The sequence below is a fragment of the Notolepis coatsorum genome (assembly GCF_963971535.1).
Source record: "Notolepis coatsorum genome assembly, chromosome: 5".
Taxonomy (NCBI): Eukaryota; Metazoa; Chordata; class Actinopteri; order Aulopiformes; family Paralepididae; genus Notolepis; species Notolepis coatsorum.
In genome coordinates this window covers 23,288,514-23,316,181 of record NC_140169.1, presented here as the reverse complement: position 1 = coordinate 23,316,181, position 27,668 = coordinate 23,288,514, and the positions used below count along the sequence as shown (strand labels likewise).

Genomic DNA, 27,668 nt, shown 5'->3' with positions numbered 1-27,668 from the left:
TTTTTTTCTTTAAGCCATTCTGAAGGGACGGTTTATGCACTCAATTGACAATGAGAATGGACAGATAGCAACACTATAAAGTATAGATATAGCTGTTAAAAAACCCACATGTTTGTTTACATTCCCCGGTCCTCTAGCCACTAATTAGACTAAGCCCATCGGTCGTCAAAGTGTTAACGTAAACTAAACCTTTAATACCGAATGTATGACTGTTTGTTCTGTACGACTGTAAGTGTATTTCAGTCAGACAACTATTTTATCAAGCATAAAAGTATACAGTATTCAGGCGTCGAGGCTCTGCCTCTAATCACTCCCTGACAATATTTTGAATAAATAATCCAAAAAGATAAGGGGATATAGGGGATGACCAATAGGGAGACCCGCCCTGAGGGCATCCTATCAGAAACAGATCCCACAGGTGGATCCTATGAGGAACAGATCCCACAGGTGGATCCTATGAGAAACAGATCCCACAGGTGGATCCTATGAGGAACAGATCCCACAGGTGGACCCTATGAGAAACAGATCCCACAGGTGGATCCTATGAGAAACAGATCCCACAGGTGGATCCTATGAGAAACAGATACCACAGGTGGATCCTATGAGGAACAGATCCCACAGGTGGATCCTATGAGGAACATATCCCACAGGTGGATCCTATCAGAAACAGATCCCACAGGTGGACCCTATGAGAAACAGATCCCACAGGTGGATCCTATGAGAAACAGATCCCACAGGTGGACCCTATGAGAAACAGATCCCACAGGTGGACCATTATGAGAAACATATCCCACAGGTGGACCCTATGAGAAACAGATCCCACAGGTGGACCATATGAGAAACATATCCCACAGGTGGATCCTATGAGAAACAGATCCCACAGGTGGACCCTATGAGGAACAGATCCCACAGGTGGACCCTATGAGAAACAGATCCCACAGGTGGACCCTATGAGGAACAGATCCCACAGGTGGATCCTATGAGGAACAGATCCCACAGGTGGACCCTGGGCTGGAAGAGCAGGTAAGCAAGGAGGTTTAACCCTTTCACTACCACACTACCAAAGGGTTAACCCTTTCACTGCGACAATACACAAGGTTAACCCTTTCACTGTGACAATACAGAAGGTTAACCCTTTCACTTTTTATTTAACACTGTAATTGTATTTAACACTGTAAAGTATTTTTTGTTTTGTTTTTTGTTTTCTGTTTCTGTGCTTGCATGCAATTTTAGCCATCTTAATTGTTAGTTTCATTATGCATTGTGTGTTGAGTACTGACTTTTAAGCATTTTATTTTGCAATAATAATTGTTTTTGTATGTCTTTTTTGTGTGGACCCCAGGAAGACTAGCTGGTTGCTATGGCACCAGCCAATGGGGATCCATAATAAAATAAAATCAAAACTGCCACATGACAAAGGGTTAACCCTTTCACTACCCACACTACAGATGGTCTGTGGTAGTGAAAGGGTTATATAGCGTACTTGGCCATCGCGTCCCGCTCTTAAGCCATACCGAGATATACCTCATCTACTGCCATACCGAGATATACCTCACCTACTGTACACCATCAACGAAAAACAAATACACCCACCACCTGCCGGGCCCCGGCTATAGAGGCGTACTGTATAAAATACTAGGCATGGTCACCAAACACTCTTCCTCTATTTCGTTTCCATCATAGCGGTCGCAAGACGCCCTATGTAACTAGTGCTATGAAAAGATTAGAGAAATTGCGTAATGTTGAATGCTTACCGGAGGTTTCCTTACCCATGGAATCTTCGGGGCATGTTTCAGCGACACGTCGGGCCTATTCTGATGTTTCCTCGTCTGGTGGCAGCAGATCAAGGAGCAGCGTGCAAGGTTTGGCTATCAAGCCGGCTTGTACACAGGTAGGCCCTGTGTCATCAGGCATTGATGTTGGTGTTAGTAATGCTGTGGAGTGTGTGTCGGCGCCAGGGGCGGGATGGCTTGGTGAACGTTCCACTGCAGTGGACGATTTCCTGGCGATCCTGGAGCATGCTGCTAACACTAATGCTACTAATGCTACTACTGCTAATGCTAATGTTGACGCTGAAATGGGTCGTTGTTCTAATATTCCACGCCGCGGGACGTTGCCGCTTTTCCTCCTCTTGCCCGGTTCATTGATGAAGGTCAGTCGGTAGCTAATGTGGGGGGTTTCGCTGAGTCTTATTTACCTTTTTTACGGGTAAAAGGGCTGACAACAGGGTGCAGGCCGGGTGTACCGTGGCTAAGTAGCCAGGTAGCTTTGATCCTGTGCCCCGGCGGGGATGAACGATGTCCCACCCGGCCGATGCTTGAGAGCGAATCGGCTCGGAGGGTGGCAGTATGGACGGATGAGTGGTATACTGCTGCAGGATGGTTTTTAGCGGCGGCCAGTGTTATGGCTCAGCTGGCTATTTTCCTATCCACATTGGAGTCGGGTAGTGGGGCTATGGGTCCAGCCGACATTATAAACATGTTGCATGTTTGTGGTGTTATAGAGATCTTGACTCAGTCGCAAGCTATAACTGTGGGGAGGATTAGGATGCTATCAACGTTTGTTAATAGGCATGTCTGGTTGGAGCACTCTCCTCTTGGGGAAGAGGATAGGTTTTCTCTCCTCACGACTCCTTTTTCCACGGAAGGACTTTTTGGTCGTTCTGTGGAGGCGCAGGCGGTTGTTGATCTGGGTCCCACACCACCTCACGCTGTGCAGCCAGAGGTTGGAGCACGGCTTCGTCAACGACTGTGGCGAGGCCCTCGACAGGCGGCCATGTTTCCCCCGCCAGTGGTACCCTGGGCGGAGAGTCAACAGGGATCCACAAGGCCGACAGCCTTGGCGGCCGAGGGATCGGCCATTTTGGGTGAATTTGGCTTGGATCAAACAAGCCGTCGTCATTCTGCTGCGAGCAGCCCGCTCCCCGTTCAATCCTCTCTCCGTCACCAACGGAAGAGGGGCTCTGATCATTTTCCTTTGGCTGCGGGCCGCGAACCTTCTTTGAAGCACATGCGGCCCCACTTTTCACTTCTCATGGGGACAGGGTCTGACACCCAGTTGATGGCTGAGCCTGGGTCTGTCCGTGAGAATGTTGTGCTGTCGCGTGGCTCCTGCACCACACGTTGTGTGATGGGTGAGCCTGGTGTTACGGCTGCCACTAGTTACAGTGGTCAGCAGGGGGACTCGAGGCCTCTTCAGTTGAATGCACAGCAAGGGTTACCCCGGCCTCGCCTTCGCCAGGCGGGGTGTCACGCTGATGTCTCCCACTCCCGTGAGAGCGGCAGTGGTCTGCAAAGAAGAGGCGAGCGTGATTTGGCTGATAGGAATATCACTGCAGAGCTACGGCGTGTAGGAGCCCATGGGGTCCTCACGCCTTGCGTGTCTAGCTGTAGAACAACTCCTCAGCATGCGCTAGAGGGGTGTTCAGGGGGGGGTGTGTGTCAACCAGTTTGATGGCAGCTTCTCCCGTATCAAACCGGCCCTTTCTGTCAGGGTCCCCCCTTGGGTGCGTCGCACAGCGGGAGGGACCGGGCCAACTATCTACTGTTCCTTGCGGCCCAGCGTCAGTTGACAGCGGGTGCGCTGTGGGATTATTTTCACATATGGCTTTTGGAGGGGTGGATAGAGAGAACGTTGAGGGAGGGGCTTGTTTTGCAGTTCGCACAACCCCACCCTCCGTTCTCAGGTTTGGTGCCGACCCTATTTTCAGGGTCGGAAGCAGTGACAGCCCTGGCCGACGAGATCCAATCTCTGTTGGCGAAGCAGGCCGTAGTCGTGGTCCCGAGAGAGGACGCGATGTCAGGCGTCTACTCCCGTTATTTTCTGGTGCCCAAGAAAAAGGGGGGGGTCAGACCTATACTGGATCTGTCCGCGTTCAATCGTATGATTGTAGCGAGACCATTCAGGATGTTGACCGTCAAACTCCTGCTGCTTGCTGTCAGAAGGGGAGACTGGTTCAACTCCATAGACCTGAAGGATGCGTATTTTCACATCCCGATTTTCCCTCCTCACAAGAAGTTCCTGCGGTTCCTGTTTCAGGGCGTAGCGTACGAGTACCAGAGGTTGCCGTTCGGCTATTCTCTGGCTCCCCGCACATTCACCAAGTGCGTAGCGACTGCGCTGGAGCCTCTACGTCGTCGGGGAATACGGGTTCTATTCTATCTCGACGACATTCTACTCCTCAGCCGGTCGGAGGAGGTTGCCAGGTCTCATACCAGGCTGGTGGTGGAATTCCTCACCAGGCTGGGTTTTGCTGTGAACTGGAAGAAGAGTACGCCTCTTCCCAGTCAACAGGTGGAGTACTTGGGCTTGACGCTGAGGTCAAGGCCCATGATTGTAACCCTCTCGGAGCAGCGGAGGGTGTCTATCCTACACGCGCTTGGGTGGTTTCCGTCTGGGAGGGGCGGTCACGGCGCTGCAAGTGATGCGCCTGCTCGGTATGATGGCATCTGCTCACACGGTGGTTCCTCTTGGCCTCCTCTTCAAGAGGAGGATACAGAGGTGGTTCTTCTCTATGGGAATAGATCCGGTGAGGGACAAATGGAAACGGTTGACGGTTTCTTTGTCGATATGGGGAGATCTCGCCCATTGGAGGAGGCTGGGTATCCTCACCATTGGGGTCCCCATGGGCAGCAGGTGCTCACACGTCACAGTCTTCACCGACGCCTCTCTCACGGGTTGGGGAGGGACGTGTCGGACCAACGCAGTGGGGGGCAGCTGGACAAAGGTCCATGCTGGCCCGTCTACCCCGCACATCAATGTGTTGGAATTGAAGGCGGTCCTCCTGGTCCTCAAACGGTTCGACCACCTGGTGTTAGGCCAGCACGTTCTGGTCAGAACGGACAGTATGACGGCAGCGGCGTATATCAACAGGCAGGGTGGGACTCGTTCCATCCGCCTGCACCGGGCGGCGGTCGAACTTTGGCTATGGGCATCTCGCAGGCTGCGCAGTCTGAGGGCGCTCCACATCCCTGGTGCAGAGAATGTGGGCGCAGATATGATGTCTCGGGGCGGTCCTCGTTACGACGAGTGGGAACTCCACCACGATATAGTCAGGCAGATCTGGAATCGCTTCGGGGAGGCCTCGGTGGATCCGTTTGCGAGCCGACGTTCTCACAAGTGCCCCTTGTGGTTCTCGGTCAGTCGGGCAGATCATCCCCCCTTGGGTGTGGATGCCTTCTTGATCTTTCCATGGCCGCCCGGTCTTCTGTACGCCTTTCCTCCTGTAGAGCTGTTGAGTCAGCTGTTGGAGTGGATACGGAGGGAGTGCAGGACGGTGATCCTGGTCGCGCCGGACCGGGGCACGGCAGTGTGGTTCCCGGTCTTGATCCAGCTACTGGTCGCTCCGCCTTGGGTTATTCCTTGGTCGGCGACGGCCCTCTCTCAGCAACACAGGTCGCTGTTTCAGTACCCGGTGTTGGGCCAACGCCTGATGGTGTGGCTGGTGGGAGGGTAAGTCTGGAGAGGATGGACCCTTCTGTGGTTGATACCATCCGGAATGCGCATGCTCCCTCCACTGTCGCGCTTTACGCCAAAGGGCAGTGAATACCACGATCACAACACCAGAGGGAGCTCCACAAATCATGTTAAACCCAGATTCGGCTCAAACAAGGGACTAAACACGTTTCGCAATTATGCCACATGAATGTGGAACGCCCTACCCAAAGCTGTAAAGGAATGTGAATCACTACCCACTTTCAAAACCACTCTCAAAAACACCTACGGGAGACTCCAATTCGAAACTGGCCCCTGTAAATGTCCTAACCCAACCCCCTCCAATGTACAGTAAATGACCTAACCCAAGAATACACGAGACCCTCTTCTTAGAACCAAGTAAGGTTTCGTCGATATTCCAATGCACAGTTTTGCTTGTACAGTTGTACAGTTTCCCCCACCCCGCCTTGCCCAACCCCCCCCCCCACCCCAACCCACCTACAATGTACAGTCCCCCCCCCCCCCCCACCCCACCTACCCAACCTCCTCCAATGTACAGTTTCTACGTCAAATGTATATACTGTGGTGACCTATATTAAGAGACATTCACCAAGGTGGGTTTGTGCCTTTAAGAGTGTGGGTTTTACTGTTTAGGGTAAAGGTTAAATACCACTTCCGGTTCCGGGTTAAGTTTGTTGTTATTTGTAAATGCTATGTGCAGTGAGTACCTCAACTCGAACCACATCTCTGGCTCGCTACTTTCTTATCGCCACATTGGTGACCCTGTAAAGAACATTTTTAACGTTAACAACATTTAACGTTATGTCTCAAGGCAACGGCGTCGCGCAACCGCAAGCACCCGCACCGAATGCTAACGGCGCTAATATGCTACAAGCGAACATTTACGCCGCTCCTGGGAGCAGACTCCCTCTGTGCCTTTAGCCTGCTGGTAGATGTTAAAAACTGTTGCTTGATCGATGCCCTCTCTTTTTCCTCTTACCCCTGCACACTTGGGGCGGTTGGGGGGGGCGGAGCTCTCTGCCTGTTGAACACACTTGCCACCGGGGACCCGTATGAACAACCTGCTCGCCGGGTTCCCTGACCTCACCACACCCACGTTCTCATCTGCAGTGGCCAAACACGGTGTGGAACACCATATTACCACCGAGGGCCCCCCAGTCTATGCCCGGGCCCGGCGCCTCGACTCAGCCAAGCTGTCAATCGCCAGGGGGGAGTTTTCCACCATGGAGCGACTTGGCATTGTGCGCCGCTCGAACAGCCTGTGGGCTTCTCCATTACACATGGTTACAAAGGCTGGCGGGGGTTGGCGCCCCTGTGGCGATTTCCGTCGCCTTAATAACGCCACAACCCCCGACCGGTGCCCTGTCCCGCACATACAGGACTTCTCTACCCACCTGGCGGGGGCCGTCATCTTCTCCACGGTGGACCTGGTGCGCGGTTACCACCAGGTGCCGGTCCATCCACGGGATGTGCCAAAAACAGCTGTCATTACACCCTTTGGGCTTTTTGAATTCCAAAGAATGCCTTTCTGAAACGCAGAAGTTTCAGCGCCTGATGGACTCTGTGCTCCAGGACATGCCGTTTTTGTTTGTGTACTTGGATGACATTCTTGTAGCCAGGACGTCCATAGAGGAGCATATGACACACCTCCAGCAGCTGTTTGAGCGGTTCAGTAAACACGGCCTCATCTTAAACTCGACCAAGTGCCAGTTCGGGCAATCCTCCATCACCTTCCTCGGACACCATGTTGCTCCACAGGGAGCCACCCCACTCCCCGCCAGGGTGGAGGCCGTTGACAGTTTTCCTCGTCCCCGCACTGTACGGTCTCTACAGGAGTTCCTGGGCATGGTAAACTTTTACAACCGGTTTCGGCCCAGACCCCTGCCCCGTCCTCTGTTCCGGCCTTGGCCCCTTCCGTGGCCCGGCCGCTGGTCCCACTTCTCTCCCTTAATCCCCCTCTTGTTAAGCGCAGTCGGTTCGGCCGCTTGATCCGTCCCCCTCCACATTGACTATTTCATGCTGTGATCTGTTCACTGATGGACTGTTCACTGGCTATTAATTAGTTGCAGTTTTTGTTTTGGTGAATTCTGGGGGGGCCTGTGTGGTGACCTATATTAAGAGACATTCACCAAGGTGGGTTTGTGCCTTTAAGAGTGTGGGTTTTACTGTTTAGGGTAAAGGTTAAATACCACTTCCGGTTCCGGGTTAAGTTTGTTGTTATTTGTAAATGCTATGTGCAGTGAGAAGTAAAGTACCTCAACTCGAACCACGAGCTCGCTACTTTCTTATCGCCACAATACTCTCTTTTTTAGACTCTTTTTGTATCACAAACAGTATTGTATTTGCAAATCTGGTATGTCATAAATGTATAGATGTAGCAGTACTGTCTATCTGTATGTCGTGTGTGTCATATATGTTATGATGAATTGAAAATGGGGGACCCTGATGTAAACAAGACGAAAGTCTTTCTCTGGTCTGCATCCCCTTAACAATTGTGCGTATTGAGCTGTACTGTACTGTAACCATTCTGCAATCTGTTAATAAAGTTTTCAATCAATCAATCAATCAATACCTGCCGCCGGCACATTTCTCACCTGTGTGTCGTCTCTTTTCAGTCTCCTGCTGTTTCAATATGCTGAATAGAGATGAAATAGTGACCGGTTTGAATGGTAACTGCGGTAAAGTTCCCTGACGGTCAGTAATGCCGTTCAAATAAAAAAACTTGTTTGATTACCGCACTTTGAAAAAATATAAATATATAGCGTCTAGACTGTTCAGCATTGACCAAAGACGTTAGCACAGCAACAGGGGTTTGTTTTGCAATGCAAATATGGCGGAAGATAAGATAATAATAATAATAATAATGTAACAACACTAATAATAATAATAATTTATGCACAACAAAAATTGCAGTGTTGTTACTTTAATGAGCAGTTTTCAATATAAAACTTGGTGAAATTATTTCGCCATCGAAACCCGCTTCTCTAACCATTAGGCCACCGCTGCCCCTGTGTGATACTGCTAACCGTGATAATACTGATAACCATGAGAATCGTGGTCACTATAATCGTGATGTGAAGTTTCCATACCATTACATCTCTAATGCCGAGAACTAAGCCGACTTCCCAATCTCATGTGTAAAGACGAGAAACCCTGACAACTCGGTTGAAGTTTGAATTACAAACAAAATGCGCTGGCAATTCAATACACATGAAGTCCTAACAACATTGTGGAGGACAATCAATATTCTCCTCCGTCAGCTGTCCGTTAAACGGTGCTCATCCTCCTCCTCGTGCTCGTGAACCTGATCACTCTTCATCGGCACTCATCATAATAATGTACTCGACGCATGTAGTCGGTGCGTTATCATCATCATCATCATCATCATCATCATCATCATCATCATCATCATCATAATCATCATCATCATCATCATCATCATCATCATCATCATCATCATGCTGTCTCTCTCTCTGTCTCTCTCTGTCTCTCTCTCTCTCTGTCTCTCTCTCTCTCTCTCTCTCTCTCTCTCTCTCTCTCTCTCTCTCTCTCTCTCTCTCTCTCTCTCTCTCTCTCTCTCTCTCACCTCCCTAGCGGCACCACCAGTACTGATGTCACCAGGCGGTGTGTGTGTGCGTGTGAAAGAGGAGCTGGGAGAGGGGGGCCTACAGATATCAGGTGGATTCTGGGAAACGCAGTGCGTTCGCGGCAGGAAAGTGGACACACACAGTGGGGAAGGAGTGAGTCAGAGGCTCTGTGACTCGTACTCATCCACACGCACACACACACACACACACACAGACACACACACACAGGCACTAATGCACACATGCCTTGCTGAGATAATTAGTCACTGATGAGCTATTCAGTGATCAATTACCGTTATCCACTTACCAAGCATTTAGTGACCGGTATTACTAATCTCAGGGGTTAACGTGTATGAATAGGAACGCAACCCTATCCTTGGTGTTCTGATAGCGTCTCTACGCCTCCCTCACTATCGCCTATCGCACTATGAGTCAGCTTGAGTCAGGTTGAGACTCTCACACACACACACACACACACGCACACACCTACACACACACACACACACACACACATGACTACGCCCAACACAGTCATACACACAGATATAGACACATGTTCAAAGGCACATTCCAGACATGTTCTGTGGCATTCTGCTTACGTTTATAGCAGCGATGTCGTTCTCATAGGCTTCCCTCAGCTTCCTCATGACCTCCACCTCGGCCTTGCAGCAGGCCTCCAGGCTGCCCTTCACCGTGATGGTCCTCTCTGGGTTGTAGATGGTTAAGTCCTGTAACCTGAAAGGAGCAGCACTTCATTATTCGGTACGACAGTTTGGGGCTGAACTGGAGCTGAATATGGACATGGTCTTGATTTGACCAGAGAGACGGACATCAGGGACCTGCAGAGAAGCATGCATGCACACACACACACACACACACACACACACACACACACACACACACACACACACACACACACACACACACACACACACACACACACGCACACACACACACACACACACAACCACACACACGCATGCACACACACAACCACACACACACGCATGCACACATACACACACGCATGCACACACACACGACCACACAGACACACAACCACACACACACACATACACGTGCACATACACACAACCACACACATGCGCACACACACACCACACACACACACATACACACACAACCACACACACACACACACGCACACACACACACACAGCATATGAACATGCACATGCTTCCTTCGGATGAGACGCTAAACCGAGGTCCTGACTGAATTTGGTCGTTAAAGAACCCAGGACGCCTATCGCAAAGAGTAGGGGGTTCCCCGACGTTCCTGGCCAAATTCCCAATCAGGTCTCTGACATCAAGGCCACCCAATCATCCCCCGCCCCCATAATTGGCTGATCAATCCCTGTCTCCTGAGCCATTCAACCATTGTGTAGTGTGATGTGTGCCTGATGCCAGTGTATAGCATTGAGCCTGCGTAGCCCAAGGTTGGGTGCTACCAGTGGTGGTGAAGGAGGCAATTTCCACCCTACATTGTGGGGAGTGCTTTGAGTGTCTAGAAAAGCGCTATATAAATGTAATGATCATTCATGCTTGCGTAGAGAACAGCAATAATTAAGGCTGCGATAACTATATTCTGACCTCTAGAGCAGTGATTCCCAACCTGGGGTCCGCGGACCCCCTGGGGGTCCGCCAGGGGGTGCAGGGTGTTAGATCCTGATCAAACTGGCCAGTATCACGTCTTCGTCTGGTTGGCTCTCCATCCAATTCCTCTGCGTTGTGTCATTTTAATGGTCCTGACGTCTCCGATACTGGCAGATAAGATCCTTATCTCACCCCGTTAGTACAATCCGCAAACCATAATAATTCTCCACCTCCGTAAGAATTCGACACTCCGACAACGTGAAATACCTTACAAGGAAAAGCGTGGTTTTATTGCTATAAACAGAAATCTCAGCTCAGATGTTAACAGATTGTATTGTCCTTGAAGAGTCTATTCTAATGATCTCTCGGTGTGTTCAGATTGTCCTTTCAGTCCAATAGTGGTCAGGCCTAGTCGTTAGCCAAGACCATCCTCGTGGTAGCCGAAGCTAATGATGATGTGGCATTCTTCCTCCCCCCCCCCCCCCCCCCCCCCCCCCTCTCGATGAGAGGAGAGAGTGTCTTCTGTGTGATCTCAGTCCTACTCGCTCTTGGTCAGATTCTAGTCTGCCCTACACCCGGAAACACCGTTCGACTTATAGATGTTCGTCGTCGCAACGACGGCCCCGCCTTCTGGTTGTCATGCGACGTGTTGTCATGACAACTGTGTTAATAACCTTTACACACATTTCACGTTTCATTAAGATGAACCTCTCTCCCTCCTGCTCTGGGAGACACTCGCTCTTATCTCAGATGTTCTTACAAGGAATGTCAACAAACATTCGGCTGGCTGCTAAACATTCTGCTGGCTACTGCCTCTGAACCGCTTCTTCTATCACCGTCTTCCATGCACATTTCGATCACCGTTTTAGCTGTGATCATCTCCCCCCAATCTATACATCACATACATTGAAAAAGCACCCCAAATCATTCAAGGGGGTCCGCCAGACCACAGATGATTTGAGGTATTTTTCTTTATTTTTTCTTTTTTCTTTTTTTTCTTTCAGAGAAATATTTAATTAGCATATTTTTATCATCAGAAGCACGAATAGTCTCTCCACTACAATAAAAAATAAAGATAAATAAATAAACATCTAGACATGATTTTTGAACGTTAACAGTAGGCTACCGGGTAGCCGCTAAAACGCGAATCAGTTGACTGTATCACTTTCCGTAGCTAGCCTAGCACGCTAGTTAACTTTCTCGGCTCGTCTGCAGTCAGCCGCCAGAGGCGAAAATGTGTGACAAACGAAAAGGAGATGACGGCAGCTCACCTGCAAAAAAAGTTAGGACCTACAGCAATCGCGAAAATTACATCACCATGGGCTTCACTGAGGGACCAGACAAACGACCTGAGTGTGTGATTTGTGGAGAAAAGTTGGCAAACTCTAGCCTGAAGCCCAGCAAGCTGAAGAGACATCAGGCGTCTAAGCACCCAGAAACCGTTGGGAAGGATCCAGACTTTTTTCGGAGGAAAGAACAGTCTCTCAAGGCGAACAAGCCCGTTGATGTTAGAGTAGCGTGGAGCAGGGGTGGCAGTGATTTACAGAAGGCTACCGAAGCCTCCTTTGAGTGTTCGCTTTTAATTGCAAAAGCAAAGAAACTGCACAATATTGGCGAGCAGCTCATCAAACCAGCCTGCATCAAAATGGTTTAGAAACTGTGCGGCCCACAGGTGGCGGATAAACTAAAATCAGTACCACTCTCGAACAATGTAGTGAAAGACTGAATTGATAAGATGTCAAGTGATTGCGAGCAGCAGCTGTCAGAAAAGCTTAGAAAGGGTCCATTTGCCATACAACTTGATTTCAAGTTTCAAGTTTCTTTAATAGTTGTCATACAGAAGTACAGAATACTTTTATACAAAATGCTTCTTACTGTTACGCTCCAGAGACTGTGCAAGACAAGATAAGTATGAAATAAAATAACATAGTAAAGATGAAACTACAACTGTCGCAGACGAGGCTGTGCTCATCGTTTATGTGCAGTATATCGAAAATTAGGATCTGAAGCAGGACATTCTCATGTCAGTCAACCTTACTACCACCACTCGAGGTGAGGATATTTTTACTGCAGTGGATTCTTACTTCATTCAACATAAATGCAAACCGTTCACCATTAGGGCCTGATTTGAGAGGATGAATACAGGATTTGAATATTGGCCAACATTTTGAAATACATATGGTGCAAGATGAGATTTGTTGATTGAAGGCACAAGTCAAAGAAGCATAGTGGGTCTAATTATGATGCATATGCCTGTGTATAAGCAGTTTGTTATTAAAATGACAAAAAAAGTATTAAAATGACAAAAAAAAGTATTTTATGGTATTTTATTAGGGGGGGGTCCAGGAATTTCATCAGAGATGTTTGGGGGTCCCTGGGGGAAAAAGGTTGGGAACCCCTGCTCTAGAGTGCAGCAAGTCGCCACTGTAAACACACTTTTCCCCCAAAATGAAAGCCTAATAACGTAAACATAAAACTGCCTTACTGTTACAATTCTGTTGCAACTAAGAGATTCACTGACATAAATTAATATGTCTTGTGCATGCAGATACAAGATCTCAACTACAATACATTCAGCTTTTTTTTTAATTAAAATCTCTCTCTCCTCTCTCTCTCTCTCTCTCTCTCTCTCTCTCTCTCTCTCTCTCTCTCTCTCTCTCTCTCTCTCTCTCTATATATATATATATATATATATATATATATATATATATATCTGTGGAACGCCCTCCCTTTCTCTCTGAGATCATTATAAACATGCAACTCTTTTAAAAAACAGCTAAAACGCTACTGTTCAGACAGGCGTTTGGCTAGTTTGATCTTGGTCTTATTTTGTATTATATTTCTAGTTGGTGTGTTTAATTGGTTCTATGTATTAATGATGTTGTTTGATGCTCTTCATTTATTTTGATTGGAAAGCCCTTTGTGATCCTGTATCTAGAAAGGTGCTATATAAAAACAATTTACTTACTTACTTAATTTCCTGGTTGATAAATAAGGTAGGTAAATACCTTTCTTGTCATATCTGTTATGAATTTGTCATCTTATGTTCATTATGTAAATGATGTATGTCTGACCAGAGCTCTCTCTCACTTTCTGGTCAGACGCTTGTGTGTACACTTGTCTCTCTGATTGTAAACTGAGGGTACTCTTTCTGTGGCCAGAAACAGATTTTTTTTTTTTTTTCTTTTTACAATTTGACTCATCTGAATTTCTACAGTTCACTGTCTTGGCTCATTTAAAATATTCCACAACACCTTGTTTTTGAAATGTATTATACAAATACAAATCAAAGGTATCACAATTATGGGGGTGGGGGTCAGCCCCTCTGATGGAACATTATCCTACCAAGGCGCTGGTATTAGAACGGGCCCCGTTCCCCGTACCTGGCTAACTGAGTTAGCCGGATAATTTCCAGTATAGCCTGACTTAAGCCGGACCTTTCTGTTCCCCGACGCTCGATTGTCCAAATCACCATGACAACAGATCAAAAAGTTTGAGCCTGGTCGAGAGCAGGCTTAAGTTCAGTTAGCTGGATGAACCATGGCCACGCCCCCGCAAAGAAATGACAGCTCGCTTCCTGAAATGATTCTCACAGTCTAGGATCTGCATTATACCATTCTGAATTATGTTTTTGTGCTTCATTCTTCCAGAGGGGGCTTTTGAAATGTAAAATAGACCCAAAATGCTGATACTAAATTCACGTTGTCCTAAATAATGCACGTTATATATACCGTGGCGCTCGCTAGGTGCGATGTACATATTATGTGGTTATTTTAACAACGCGCAGCATTGCAAATGTGAATCCTGCAGGGATATTTTTAATGATTGAAACCTATCGCTCGTTTGGCTCTGATTCCTTTCATATTCTCCGCTGTGGGAGCGCCTGGATTGTGTTTCATTCAAGCATAAAATTGAAGTGTCTATGCGTGGATTGTGGTTTTTGTGGATTATGAATTACGAGGAATCTGAGGATTGTTGAATTGTATCATCACTCACACGTTATTGTGATATTGTAACTGGGATTAATGCATTTGAGAATAAAGAGATAAAACTTCATTCAAAAGAAAAATATTCTAAACACGGGTCTCTTGTCCATTGATGGTCTTGGATACACAATGGATATATCCCGTCTGGCACAGTGGTCCAACGGCAGTGTTCACTCCTGGCAAGTCGGCGACCCGGGTTCGAGGCCCCGCGTTTCCAATATGATTTTTTTGGAATATAATATTAATGATTATACGCAAAAGTAGCCTAGTTTTAAGTTAAAATATTATAAATCTACATGCATTGAGGATGTCATTCTTTATATAGCTCTCAACGTGCACCAAATTGAAGTATTTACATTTCAAAAAGAAAGCTAGAAGAAGTGGGATTCGAACGCGGGTCGTCCGTGTGAAAGACAAAATGCTCGACCATCAGACCACGGTGGCAGACAAATGAAACATCAACCATACATCCATCAATGGATAAGAGAGCCGTATCCTTATTCTGAAACTGTTGAACTAATTATTTTCGCTAGGAAGATCTCATTTGATTATAAGATAAGATAAGATATTCCTTTATTGATCCCCTTGGGGAAATTCAGGCATCATAGCAGCATGGGGGGGAGGGGGGGAGGGGTACAGGTAGTATCCATTCCATGAACCTACTGCCAGCAGGGCACGTTTAAAGAAATATAATCTGATTGATTGATTGGGGTAATGAGGGACTTAAAATGTGCCTATAGATTATGCATTTAACTTGTCGGCGAGGCTATTGAGCCGTACTGCAATCTGTTAATAAAGTTTTAAATCAATCAATCAATCAATGCCGTTAGAAAATCAGGATCTCTGCTCTCGACACTTGCTGCCTTCTCGGCTGAGGCGGGCGCGCGCACTGATCCTGAGTATCAAGTCTGGTTCAAGTTAACGAGACTGAATCCACCTTCGAGGAACAGGAAAATCCCGGCTTCAAACATCGGGTTAATTGAATCTGGATAATGGGACTCTTGATCGACTTAGTTGAACCAGGTACGGGGAATAGGGCCCCTGGAGTTGGTCCTCTGGCACCGAACTGTGGCCCCATTGCTCCTAAATACTGAGATGCATTGCAGGCGACACATTCCATGGTTTATGTAAACGTACTGTAGCAGTACATGTTGATTGATTGATTGATTTTATTTATGGATCCAAAGACACAACAAATCTAATGCATAACATGCAAAAGTGACAACACTTATTTCCAGCATAGTCCCTGATGTTCTGACCAAAGGACATACACAAATAACATATAAAATAACACATAAAGCAAAAGTCCAATACAACAAATCCATATTCTACATATCTAAAAACAAGACAATAACATCCTGACCAAATACCATAAAATAGCGCATTTCTTATACCATCATTAAAACAATAATCCAAGTATGACCTGACAGCTATCTGGCTTTACCACAGAGATATGAGCGAACCTGACCTTTAAACATTCCTCTAGATCCTGACAGTTTTATACTAAGTGGAAGGCTGTTCCACATTGAGATCCCTGTGTAGAAAAATTAGCTCTGAGCCATAGACTTAAAGGAAAACTCCAACATTAGACAAGAAGATACATACCCTTTTTCTTATCTGTGCATGCAGTAGGAGTAGGAAGACACGCACCGTTAGCCTAGCTTAGCGTCAGTCACTGGAAGTAGGTTCCTCCATTCCTCCATCTACTGCATGCACAGAGAAGAAAAGGGTATGCATCTTCTTGTCTAACTCCAGGGTTCCCAAAAGTAAAGTTTTCCTTTAACCTGCGGCACCTTACAGGAGCGAACACTGGCCCTGGTATTGTGTCCATGCTGCATGTGGACCATATGGATCTGAAACTTCAGATAGCTTGGGGCTGTACCATTGACTATGTTGAACATGTGGTTCAGTTTAATCTGTTCAACCCTGAGGTGCACTGGTAGCAGTCCCACCTTTTTGAATTCAGCACTTCCTACATGCGTTCTGGGAGGCACACCTAGTATGCACTGAATAGTGTTGTTTTGCATCACTGAAGTTTATTTTTTTATTTAGTCGGCAGACCACATGTAAATGTGAGCGTTGCTTTAGTTAAGAGAGCTGTTCAGGGGGATGAGTTTTGGGGTCTCAGTGAGGATGCTGGAGAGTTTGGTGGAGTTCTGGAGTAACAGAAGAGAGAAGGAGCTAATTTCATTAAAGTTTTGTACCAAAGTATCCAGCTGACGTTAAAGGAAAACTCCAACATTTTGGGAAATTAGATTATTTGCTATCTACCCTGGAGTTAGACAAGAAGATACATACCTTTTTCTTCTCTGTGCATGCAGTAGGAGTAGGAAGACGTTGGGAACTAGGCTAATGGAGGAACCTACTTCCAGTGACTGACACTAAGCTAGGCTAACGGTGCACGTCTTCCTACTCCTACTGCATGCACAGAGAAGAAAAATGTATGTATCTTAACACTCCCAACATTTTGGGAACCCTGGAGTTAGACAAGAAGATGCATACCTTTTTCTTCTCTGTGCATGCAGTAGGAGTAGGAAGACGTTGGGAACTAGGCTAATGGAGGAATGAATGAATGAATGAATGAATGCATGAATGAATGCATGAATGAATGAATGAATGAATGAATGAATGAATGAATGAATGAATGAATGAATGAATGAATGAATGAAAACTTTATTAACAGATTGCAGAATGGGTACAGTACAGTACAGCTCAATACATACAATTGTTAAGGGGATGCAGACCAGAGAAAGACTTTCGTCTTGTTTACATCAGGGTCCCCCATTTTCAATTCATCGTAACATATATGACATACATGATATACACAGATAGACAGTACTGCTACATCTATACATTTATGACATACCAGATTTGCAAATACAGTACTGTTTGTGATACGAAAAGAGTATATACATTTGACGTAGAAACTGTACATTGGAGGAGGTTGGGAGGGTGGGGGGGACTGTACATTGGAGGTGGTTGGGGGGGGGGGGGTTGGGTAGGAGTGGGGGGGGGAGGTTGGGTAGGAGGGGTGGGTGGGGGACACTGTACCACTGTACAAGCAAAACTGTACATTGGAATATTGACAAGACCATACTTGGTAATTTACTGTACATTGGAGGGGGTTGTGTTAGGACATTTACAGGGGCCAGTTTCGAATTGCAGTCTCCCGTAGGTGTTTTTTTAGAGTGTTTTTGAAAGTGGTTAGTGATTCACATTCCTTTACAGCTTTGGGTAGGGCGTTCCACATTGATGTGGCATAATTGCGAAACGTGTTTAGTCCCTTGTTTGAGCCGAATCTGGGAACCTACTTCCAGTGACTGACGCTAAGCTAGGCTAACGGTGCGCATCTTCCTACTCCTACTGCATGCACAGAGAAGAAAAAGGTATACTCCAACATTTTGGGAACCCTGGAGTTAGACAAGAAGATGCATACCTTTTTCTTCTCTGTGCATGCAGTAGGAGTAGGAAGACGTTTGGAACTAGGCTAATGGAGGAACCTACTTCCAGTGACTGACGCTAAACTAGGCTAACGGTGCGTGTCTTCCTACTCCTACTGCATGCACAGAGAAGAAAAGGGGTATGTATCTTCTTGTCTAACTCCAGGGTAGATGCCAAATAAGCTAATTTCCCAAAATGTTGGAGTTTTCCTTTAAGGATATCGTTACTCTGGCCGTTCGCTGTGTGTATCGGTATGGAGGAATAAATACCCACAACAAAGTTATAATGGATCTCCTAATGGCTTTCTGGTAGCTCAGATAAGCTAATCCAGGAGTAGATAACAATGAGTGCGGTTATAGTACTTGTACATTTATTTTTTTAAAGATTCCTTTGAATGACCCTTGAGCCCCCGCTTAAAGTAACAATAATCTATTACAGTACTGGCTCACAAACAAGCCCCCCCAGAAGACTTGGTATAATTGGTACACCGCAGTGAGGAGATGTGAGAGAACATGACAATTTCTTGCAAATTTCACATTAATTAAGCACTTGAGTAAGTTGCCATCTCAGCCAACTTTGCAAGATCAAGGTACAATGAGAAAGACACCAAGAAAACTGTGGATGCTGGGCTTTCACCCTACACCCCTAAAATGCCATGAGACGGCTTAATCTGTGCTTAAGATGGTCAAATTCTATACTGTCGTTAGCATAAATTAGGCTGTATAATTTTTTTTAAGTAGTGAAGTAAAGAATCTTATGTCATAAATAATGTAGTTTCAATAGAAATAATAATAAAATAGTTTCAAAGTAGTTGCAAATCGCTCATCTCAGAAAATGTACTGGAATGGATCTGCAAGATTATTTTTTCTTTCTTGCAAACCGTAGAATCACAAGATGATTGTGCACCAGCCACGGTGACTATGGCCAGACTAGGCAAGAAGAATGCAACATCAGGCATATCCACAATAAACACTTGTAGTAATTCTGAATTGGATCTCAATCTACCAAAGAATAAATCAAAGAATCCACAAGTCACTGTCATACAGAAAACAGGTATGCACACTCCAGCAGGAGACCAAGCAGAGATATAATTACTGTAGCATTCTACCTGCTACCTCTACCTCAACCGATCTCCTCTCCTGTCTCTGTACCAAGGCTCATTACGTTTCAATTTATTAGGCTTAAATTAACAATGGTTTGGGACCAACCACCACACCTCTTATATCATGTTCTGGGGCAAAGAAGCTGTAATCAAGTCTCCTTTGGCCTGTAATGGCAGACTAAGTTAATGACACCACATGCTGGGCAGCTAATGAGGATGAGGCCTGAAGGAGAGGGATGCCGCTGACAGTGTCTCTCGTTCATTACTGTCGTGGAATGACAATTCAGAGTCCTTCTCTGTGACCATGTTGAGTTGCTGTTGCTAGCACAGGGCTCTCCGTTTCAATCTATAGTGGATTTTACCGGTTATAACTTTAATGCAGTGTAGTGACACTGAGAGAGAGAGATAGGGAGTTATATTTCGTTAATAGCTTACGCTTTGCTCTATTGGAACTATCCCTTAATCATATTCTATCATGAAAACTTTTCACCACGTGTACACACTCGCCATCTGCCTGACCACTCCCACATGCGCTCCCATATAAGCGCGGTCATGGCCATAGTATCAGCTCCTTCCCTACTTTCACCACCGAAGCCTGTGTCATAGCACCGCTTTAAGTTTAGTGTTAACGTAGTTAGTTAGTAAGGAGCTGCGTTGACATTGTACCTTTGTTTTTTTCTCTCTCACTGATTTTCGGGGGGAAATAAAGCGATAATGTCTTCACCACCGGAGGACTTAGACAACTACTGTTCTAACCTCCACCAGCGCTTCACTGTCGCGGCTTCCTCCGTGCATCGTGGGGCGTTCCTGGCTCCACGTTTGTGGCAGGTGCATCTGAGCGGCGTCCGGAGGAGAGTGTGTGTCGCCGAGGCGCAGTCTATTCGCCTCCTCTCGTTCCCGTCTTGTGACGGTGAGCAGCAGGGGCGGACAGATAAGCGGCAGTGTTGAGCTGGCTCCAAGCGAGGATTCCCCCGCCTCTTCTCCATATCCGATGGAAACTGAGGATTTCATGGAGGAGGCGGGGGCTTTCTTGTTCGAAGGCCCAGGGAGACAAGGCACTCTCCCCCTCTGGGAGTGGCAGAGGATGCTGCATCTTCCCGGGGACCCTCGTACTCCGGGACTGGGTTAAAGTCTCCACCCCCGAGACGAGATGCCCTTCTATCGACCGCACCGGATGCTGGCTCCCGCCTATCCATTGGAGACAGTGTGTGCAGCCGCCCGACCGTGAGGGATGCGAGTGAGATGGAAGAAGGTGTGCAAGGGGAGTTGCGCACCTTGTTCCCCGTGCTCAAGACGGCGGCAGCCAGCATAAAACGGAGCTTGCTGCCGATGCCACTGTATCTCTGGTAACACCGTTCTGTGAGAGGGATGGGTGGTGCCCTCTCCTTTTTTCTTGGGATAAAGAAGAGCAGTCGGCTGTCTGTAGTGATCGGGCCTGCATCGCGAATACTCACGTTACATAGCTTCAGTAGTAGCCGTTAGCTAACAGTGGGCCCGTCAGAGGGAGTCGTTAGCTTGCTGCTGCATTAGCTGGTGGCTATCGATAGGCCGGTAAGAGCTAGCTGTTAGCCGGCAGCTGGCCGTCGGTCGGAGCTGACGGTGGGCCTGTGAAGAGGCTAGCTGTTAGCTTGGTGCTAATCGTTAACCTGGAATTAGCTGTTAGGCTAACCGCTGGCGTTAGCCGTGGGGAGGAGCGGGCCCTGAACACTCTGACTCTGCGTCATCTCTGGTAGAAGATGTCGTCGGCCTGTACCATGACCGGCTGCAGGATGTGGGCGAAGCGCCGGAGCGAGGCTCCAGTCGTCGCCACTTCTGGCTACGCCAGCTAGAGGCCTCGTCAACATGGTGGACCAGCCATTTGTTGCGGCCATTCATCCTGCGTCCGGGGGTCAGGTAGGACATTACACTATGCCCCACTCTTCCTTCCTCCCCCCCCCGAATGTTTTTGGTTAATAACAATGTTTTTTGTTTAACAAAACGTGTTACTTCACTGCATTTTGGGGGATACGACGTGTGCTATGTGAACTCACAGCTGCAAATGCTGGGGTTGCGTTTCTTGCTTGGAGTGTTGTGCAGTTTTCTTTGAAAATTGTGTTGGTCGCTATTATGTATAGCTTAGAAAGGCTTGTAGTTCTAGCACTTGGCCAAGGCTTATGTCCTTTTCTCTACTTAAAGACAGTGTTCTTCTTACATGAGTAAAAGTGAACTGGGGGTTTTTATTGTATGATGAGAGTTGTGTGTGTGTTTCATGTAACGTTTAGGTAAACGTAGCATTGAGTCCACAACTGGTCTGGGTGTTAGCCTACAGAGTTGTACATGTGTGACATATGACCAAGGGCCTTGAGTCCCTCTCTTTAGCTTGATATTTTTTCTTTGCTTAACACATTGTGTGCCAGCAGGGGGTGCGCTATTTATCGCTTGTATGCCACCACTCTAGTCAATGAGAGGGCGAGCACATTTGCGAACGCATAAATTATATCTTAAATTGTGTCTAATACGCCCGTTGCTTATCAATGACTTGCTTGCAGTCAACATGTATGAAACAGATTGTTTTTTCATCAGTACATTTCCATTTTATACCGTTTTGAATACGAGTATAGTTTTGAAGATTTCTAGTGATTCCAGAAAAATTTACTGGAATACACAAAACACGTTGTAATTTTTCGGCCTATTTATGAATCGTTTTCAAATAAACGCTAGATTATCGATAGTATATGCACGCTGGAGAAGCGGGCTGAAAAATCGATTATCCATGACCTGGTCAGCGCTAACGTCATACACGCACACACAGCCACACACACACACGTTGTGAAATATATGAAAAAAACATCTGATTACCCCAAAACTGGTCAAATAGATTCCTTACCTCAGATCAGATGTTCTGCAAAAAGATTATTCCAATTCCTGATCGCCATTCCAAATATCGATCGCGTTTATTGATCCAACATTAGACCTTGAAACAGATAATCCACGCTGCTTTCGGTTGCCTCAATGAATGCAATAGTCTCAGGTTACATGCCTGAGAAGTAAAATGTGGAATCCGGAGTTTTTTTTCCTCATGCATTTCCATTGAGTCCATTCCAATGGGTGCAATACCATCCGGGAGATGATAGGGGGCGGTATTTGCCCTTTTCGAGCTCAGAGACAGTCCCAATGATAACGTGAGGCTGGATGGATGAAAAATGTATGGATATCGCTAATAAAAGAAATAACGATTAAATAACAAGATTTCTCATTGTTGGCACACAACGCATGGCGGCCAACACAATGTGTTAAGGGTAATGATAAAAATAACGGTGGCAAGTTTTCACACATAAGCCAGAGCCGTGGATAAAGCCTGTTTTTTACACAAACAAGGTTATCGGCCGTGGGTGGCGTACATGATGTAAAGCTTTTACTCTACAGGTAAGTATGTGCTTTCATCTGGCGTGCCATGCAACTGGTGTCACGGCTCTGCTTTCTTTTGGCGTCGTATCAGGGGTGAGGTGGTGAGAGGGTGGATAAAATAAACCTCCCCCATCCCGGATATAGTTATATCCTTACAAAACTGATTGGTAGAGAGGTTGTGCCTTTCTACCTATCAGTCTCCCTGTCGAGGGTGTTCTCTCTCTCGTCACAGAGGGGGGGGATTTTCCTGTCTCCCACACCAAATCAGGATAGGTGGGACACAGGTTTCCCCCCGGCCATTTGAAAACGTCACAGGCGCTTTTTCTTGCTGGCCAAGAGACATGTCCGTGAGTTACAGGGCCTGTACTACAGACCGCTGTCATTGTAAAGGATAGGTGATGCAATGGAGTAGAGACATTTTGTCTTCTACTCTGCTCCCTACCAGTAGTGTATATTGGGTCAGAGCCTCCTCCTCAGGGAGTTTCAGAGCCTCCTCTGAGTTTCAGAACCTCCCTCTCAGTGAGAGAGCCTTCTCAGAGTTTTCAGAGCCTCCTCCTCAGATAGTCTTAGTCCAATTGTTACATGAACCTTTTTCAATTGTTTTACTCACGCTGTGGTCTCTCTGGGAGAATCGCTGTCGTCTCCTCTTACATGAAGAGCGGAATTGACGCGGTTTTTATTCCCAGGCTCGAGAGGCCATTGAAGCACAAGCGCGTTTTCTTATTGGCCAAGAGACATGTCCGTGAGTTACAGGGCCTATGCTGCAGACCGCTGTCATTGTAAAGGATAGGTGATGCAATGCAGTAGAGACAATTGTCTTCTACTCTGCTCCCTACCAGTAGTGTATATTGGGTCAGAGCCTCCTCCTCAGGGAGTTTCAGAGCCTCCTCTGAGTTTCAAAACCTCCCTCAGTGAGGGAGCCTCCTCAGAGTTTCAGAGCCTCCTCCTCAGAGAGTCTTAGTCCAATGTGTTACATGAACCTTCTTCAATTGTTTACTCATGTTGAGGTCTCTCTGGGAAAACCGCTGTTTTCCCCTCTTACATAAAGAGCAGAATTGATGTGGTTGTTATTCCCAGGCTCGTCATGTGAGGACCCATGTCTGTGTCTTTTGTAGACCGGCTCCCTGCTGCTCGTCCCAGACAGCAAGGGGAAACGTTGTGAGGCTCTTTCTTGTTCGAAATTCGCCGTCACTGTTCTCTGGTTCTTTGCGAGCATATACACTGTTTTATGAAATCAGTGTATGGTCTTACGAGACCGATCAGCGCTGGCCCAGGGTGGTTTTTCAATGATTGAATATGCTTTGTGGGTCCGGCGCGCCTTGGTTGCCCAACATCATAAAAACAGCGTTTTTTATGCGATCGGCTGGGAAGGAGATTTTTGTCTCTACCGAGCGCCAGTGCACTAGGTTAGACTCGACGGCTCACATATATCTCTGGGGGGAGATGACGGAGTAGATCAAACATTGGCAGGGGCGCTCACGCCTTTGGGTGGGCCACCAAGAGCAGTGCGTTCGCGTACTGACCGTCGGTGGCGCCCTCTGTGATGTTTTGGATCGACACGCGTACCTACCCCCCTCTTAGGACTGGGGGCGGCGGCGTGACTAGGGCACGGGACTGGTTCTGGTCACGCCGGACCGGATCAGTTTAACCCATTGTCCGCCGGGGCGCAGACAGGTTCTGGTTCCCCGAGGGACTCTGTGCTTTTCCGGGGGGGAAATGCCAGGTCGGGCCAGACGTCACAGGGGTTGATGTCATGAATGTGTGTGTCATATACATGTCACCTTGAGTTGCCCTTAACACATTCCCTGCCACGGTTCTATCCATCAATGTAGGCTCACTGCCACCACTCTAAGCCTATGGAGATGTTCACCTTCTTTGCAGGGCTATAACCTTTTAAATTGTATTGCTAAATTGACATTACTATGGCCCATTCAACATCGATTATCTATCGTTCAGGATGTAGGAACGTTATACTTTTTCATTCATAGATTCTTCCAAAAATACCTTCTAGAATATAAGTATGTTTTTATCGTTTTCTGCAGTAATTCCTAGAACGTGAGATATAGGCCTAAACGCATATATAGATTATCGATTGCCGTTTCTTTCCCACACACGCTATATTAAAAAATTCAACTGTACATGATCGTATACGTTATGCCTCATCATGCGCGGATGAATGGGGGGGGGGGGGGGGGGGGGGGCGTTTATAATTCTGTGATCGTCAGTAAATGCTTTATGTAGTATGGGTTGATTTATTGATCAGATGGTTTGTAAATAAAGAAATGTACAATCGGCTTGAAAATAACGTTACTGTCCTCTTACCGTTCGCCAATGAGACTGGAGGAAAAAGATCCCACTTATTTGACGTCGATCTACTAGATCCATTTCCGGTTTGTATGGTGCAATAAACGCCCAAATCATATCGATTATTGAGTTATGGCAGCGATCCATATGCACGCCAGTGTTTGTCTGTAGTCCTGCAACTATATGGGACTGCCGGACGGATTTCCCAGATGCACCGATGGCCACTTCCGGTTGTAACTCGCCTGTTCATCCACCAGGCGGCGGTATTGAGGCGTTGCACTATTGTGCAGGGTCCCACTGTATCACCAGAGGCTGGGTGGCGGAATTATGAATGCCATGGTGAAGAAATGAAATATTATCTCAATATTGCTGTACAGCGTGGTCTGGCAGGCAACGCATGGCCGTCAAACACGCTGTACAACGGGATTGGCGGTGGATGTGTTAACAGTGGCATGCATTGGTCCATACTATGTTGTACCTTTTTGCACGATGTTAGGGGGTTGGTCCTTCTCCATTTGTTTCACCTCTCCCTCCCTGTTAAACCAGGGATGGGAGGGGGCTGTCGGGGAGGCTGCTTCTGTCAACACCTCTATGCATCCCTGTGTAGGTCCCGGTCCTATAGGCCCAGGTCGGGCTTTGCCCGCAATGACCTGTTGGCCTGGGTTAACCCTTTTTAAACCTGAAACGCTTGAACTGCATTGTATAGCCTGTGTATACGCGCAGTTATGTTTCTGGGGTTTCTTAGTGGGTTAAGGGAGCAACCACCTCCTGTTATAAAAAACATAGGGGGGTGTTTGCTCCCCGGTGTGTTGGTAGCAGAGTCGACTCTCGGGTTGAGCCCGGTTAAGACCCCGGCTGCCCGAGAGTATGCCCCTGCATCTGTCATGACATCTGTGACATCTGCCAATTGTGTCAAACTCTTTCTCTGAATTTTAACCCCGCGAGATAATTAATTCGGTGGGGTCGGGGTTCGTGGAGATTGTGACATGGTGCACAGCATACCGAAACACCCCTTCCGCCGGGATGCTGTTCTTACAGTAAGTCCCTTAGGCGCCTGTCTAGTCCACAGTGCTCCGGGCGCAGGTCGAGTTCTACTCTTGGGACCTGTCGACCTGGATTGAGAGATCAACCTCCTTGGATCAACCTTCACCTGGTTTAGGCCCTGTCCGATACTCTGGCGATGTGGGGGGTGGTGTCACCAGTGACCGTCTGGTGGGGTCTCGATGCCGCGGCCTCATTGGGTCTCATTCTCGAACGAAGTTACGACAAAATATTTCGTCTTAGCCAGATTTCGGCCTATTTAAGACATATTAGGGCTGGGAGTGGGAGTCCTCAAATTTTCCTGAGATCTTATTTGAGAGCAGATCTAAGAGTGCTGAGGAGCACACTTAAATATGCTGTCAGCCCACGATCAAATCTCATGATTGATTGACTAATTTAAAATTGTATTATAACTTGACAGACTGTGTTCTCATAGTGATTACTTCATGTTAACGCTACAGGCCTCCTTGGAATTAATTACTTGATCATAATTAAAATAAATATGACAATATTTGTACGATAAGAAATTACGCATTTGATGTCGGAAAAATAAATAATATGGATTCATCTGATCACAGGGCAGCTGGATTAACCATATCTGAACCAGCTATTTTGGACAAATGTATAATTACTTTAATTACTCAGATATTCAAACACAATTATGCAATTATTGTGAAATGATTGAAAATAATAATAATTTAATGCCTTCTGTGGAATTTGCATTTCTTATTTGTTACACATCTGTTTTAATGATTAATTATATACATTTGAAAGAATGCAGGTCAACATGCAATGTATCCCATTGATTGGTATACAATGGGACAGACCTTTGTTTGATTGATTGATTGCTTGATTGAAAACTTTATTAACAGATTGCAGAATGGGTACAGTACAGTACAGCTCAATTACATAAGGGGATGCAGACCAGAGAAAGAATTTCGTCTTGTTTACATCAGGGTCCCCCATTTTCAATTTATCATAACATATATGACACACACGACACAGATAGACAGTACTGCTACATCTATACATTTATGACATACCAGATTTGCAAATACAGTACTGTTTGTGATACAAAAAGAGTCCAGAAAAGAGAGTACATTTGACGTAGAAACTGTTGGAGGAGGTTGGGTAGGAGGGGTGGTAGACTTACACTGTACAAGTAAAACTGTACATTGGAATATTGACAAAACCATACTTGGTCATTTACTGTACATTGGGGGGGTTGATATAGCTATAAACCTGCATTCCTTCGAATATATCATTAATCAATTAAACTTATATTGAAATACACTATATAGCCTATACACCAACACTGAAATGACAGTGGATAAATAAATAAGAACTAATATTGTGTACATGCACTTTTATTATGTTCTTGTGTAATGTACCGCACATTTTATTGCTGTCTGATGTTTTCGGGTGTTATTGCTGTCATCTTGGCCAGGTCTCCCTTGCAAAAGAGATCTTGTATCTCAATGGGACTTCCTGGTTAAATAAAGGTTAAATAAAAAGTAAAAAATAATATTCCATAACAAGTCTTGTGTGCGCCTACGAATGAACAGTAGCCTGTAGGCTTAATTATGGAATAATAAGCCATACTGCGTTCATTCATTACGCCCGCCGGCCCGTAGGCTATATATATTATATGTCATTCATTCATTCATATACAGTACTGCGCACGCGTGTGTGTGTGCGCGCGCGCTGCGGCAGGTGTGTACCGCGAGCTGTATATGATGCCAATACATTAAT

At 46.5% G+C, this 27,668-nt stretch overlaps 1 protein-coding gene across 1 annotated transcript in view; it reads right to left on the bottom strand.

The window, feature by feature from the left end:
* Nucleotides 1-27,668, bottom strand: part of igf2bp2a (insulin-like growth factor 2 mRNA binding protein 2a) — a 260,008-nt gene that overhangs the window by 66,890 nt on the left and 165,450 nt on the right. Inside the window, exon 9 of the mRNA XM_084314649.1 lies at nt 9,641-9,776. Coding sequence (XP_084170775.1) covers nt 9,641-9,776 — 136 coding nt within the window. The remainder of the gene's footprint in view (nt 1-9,640; nt 9,777-27,668) is intronic.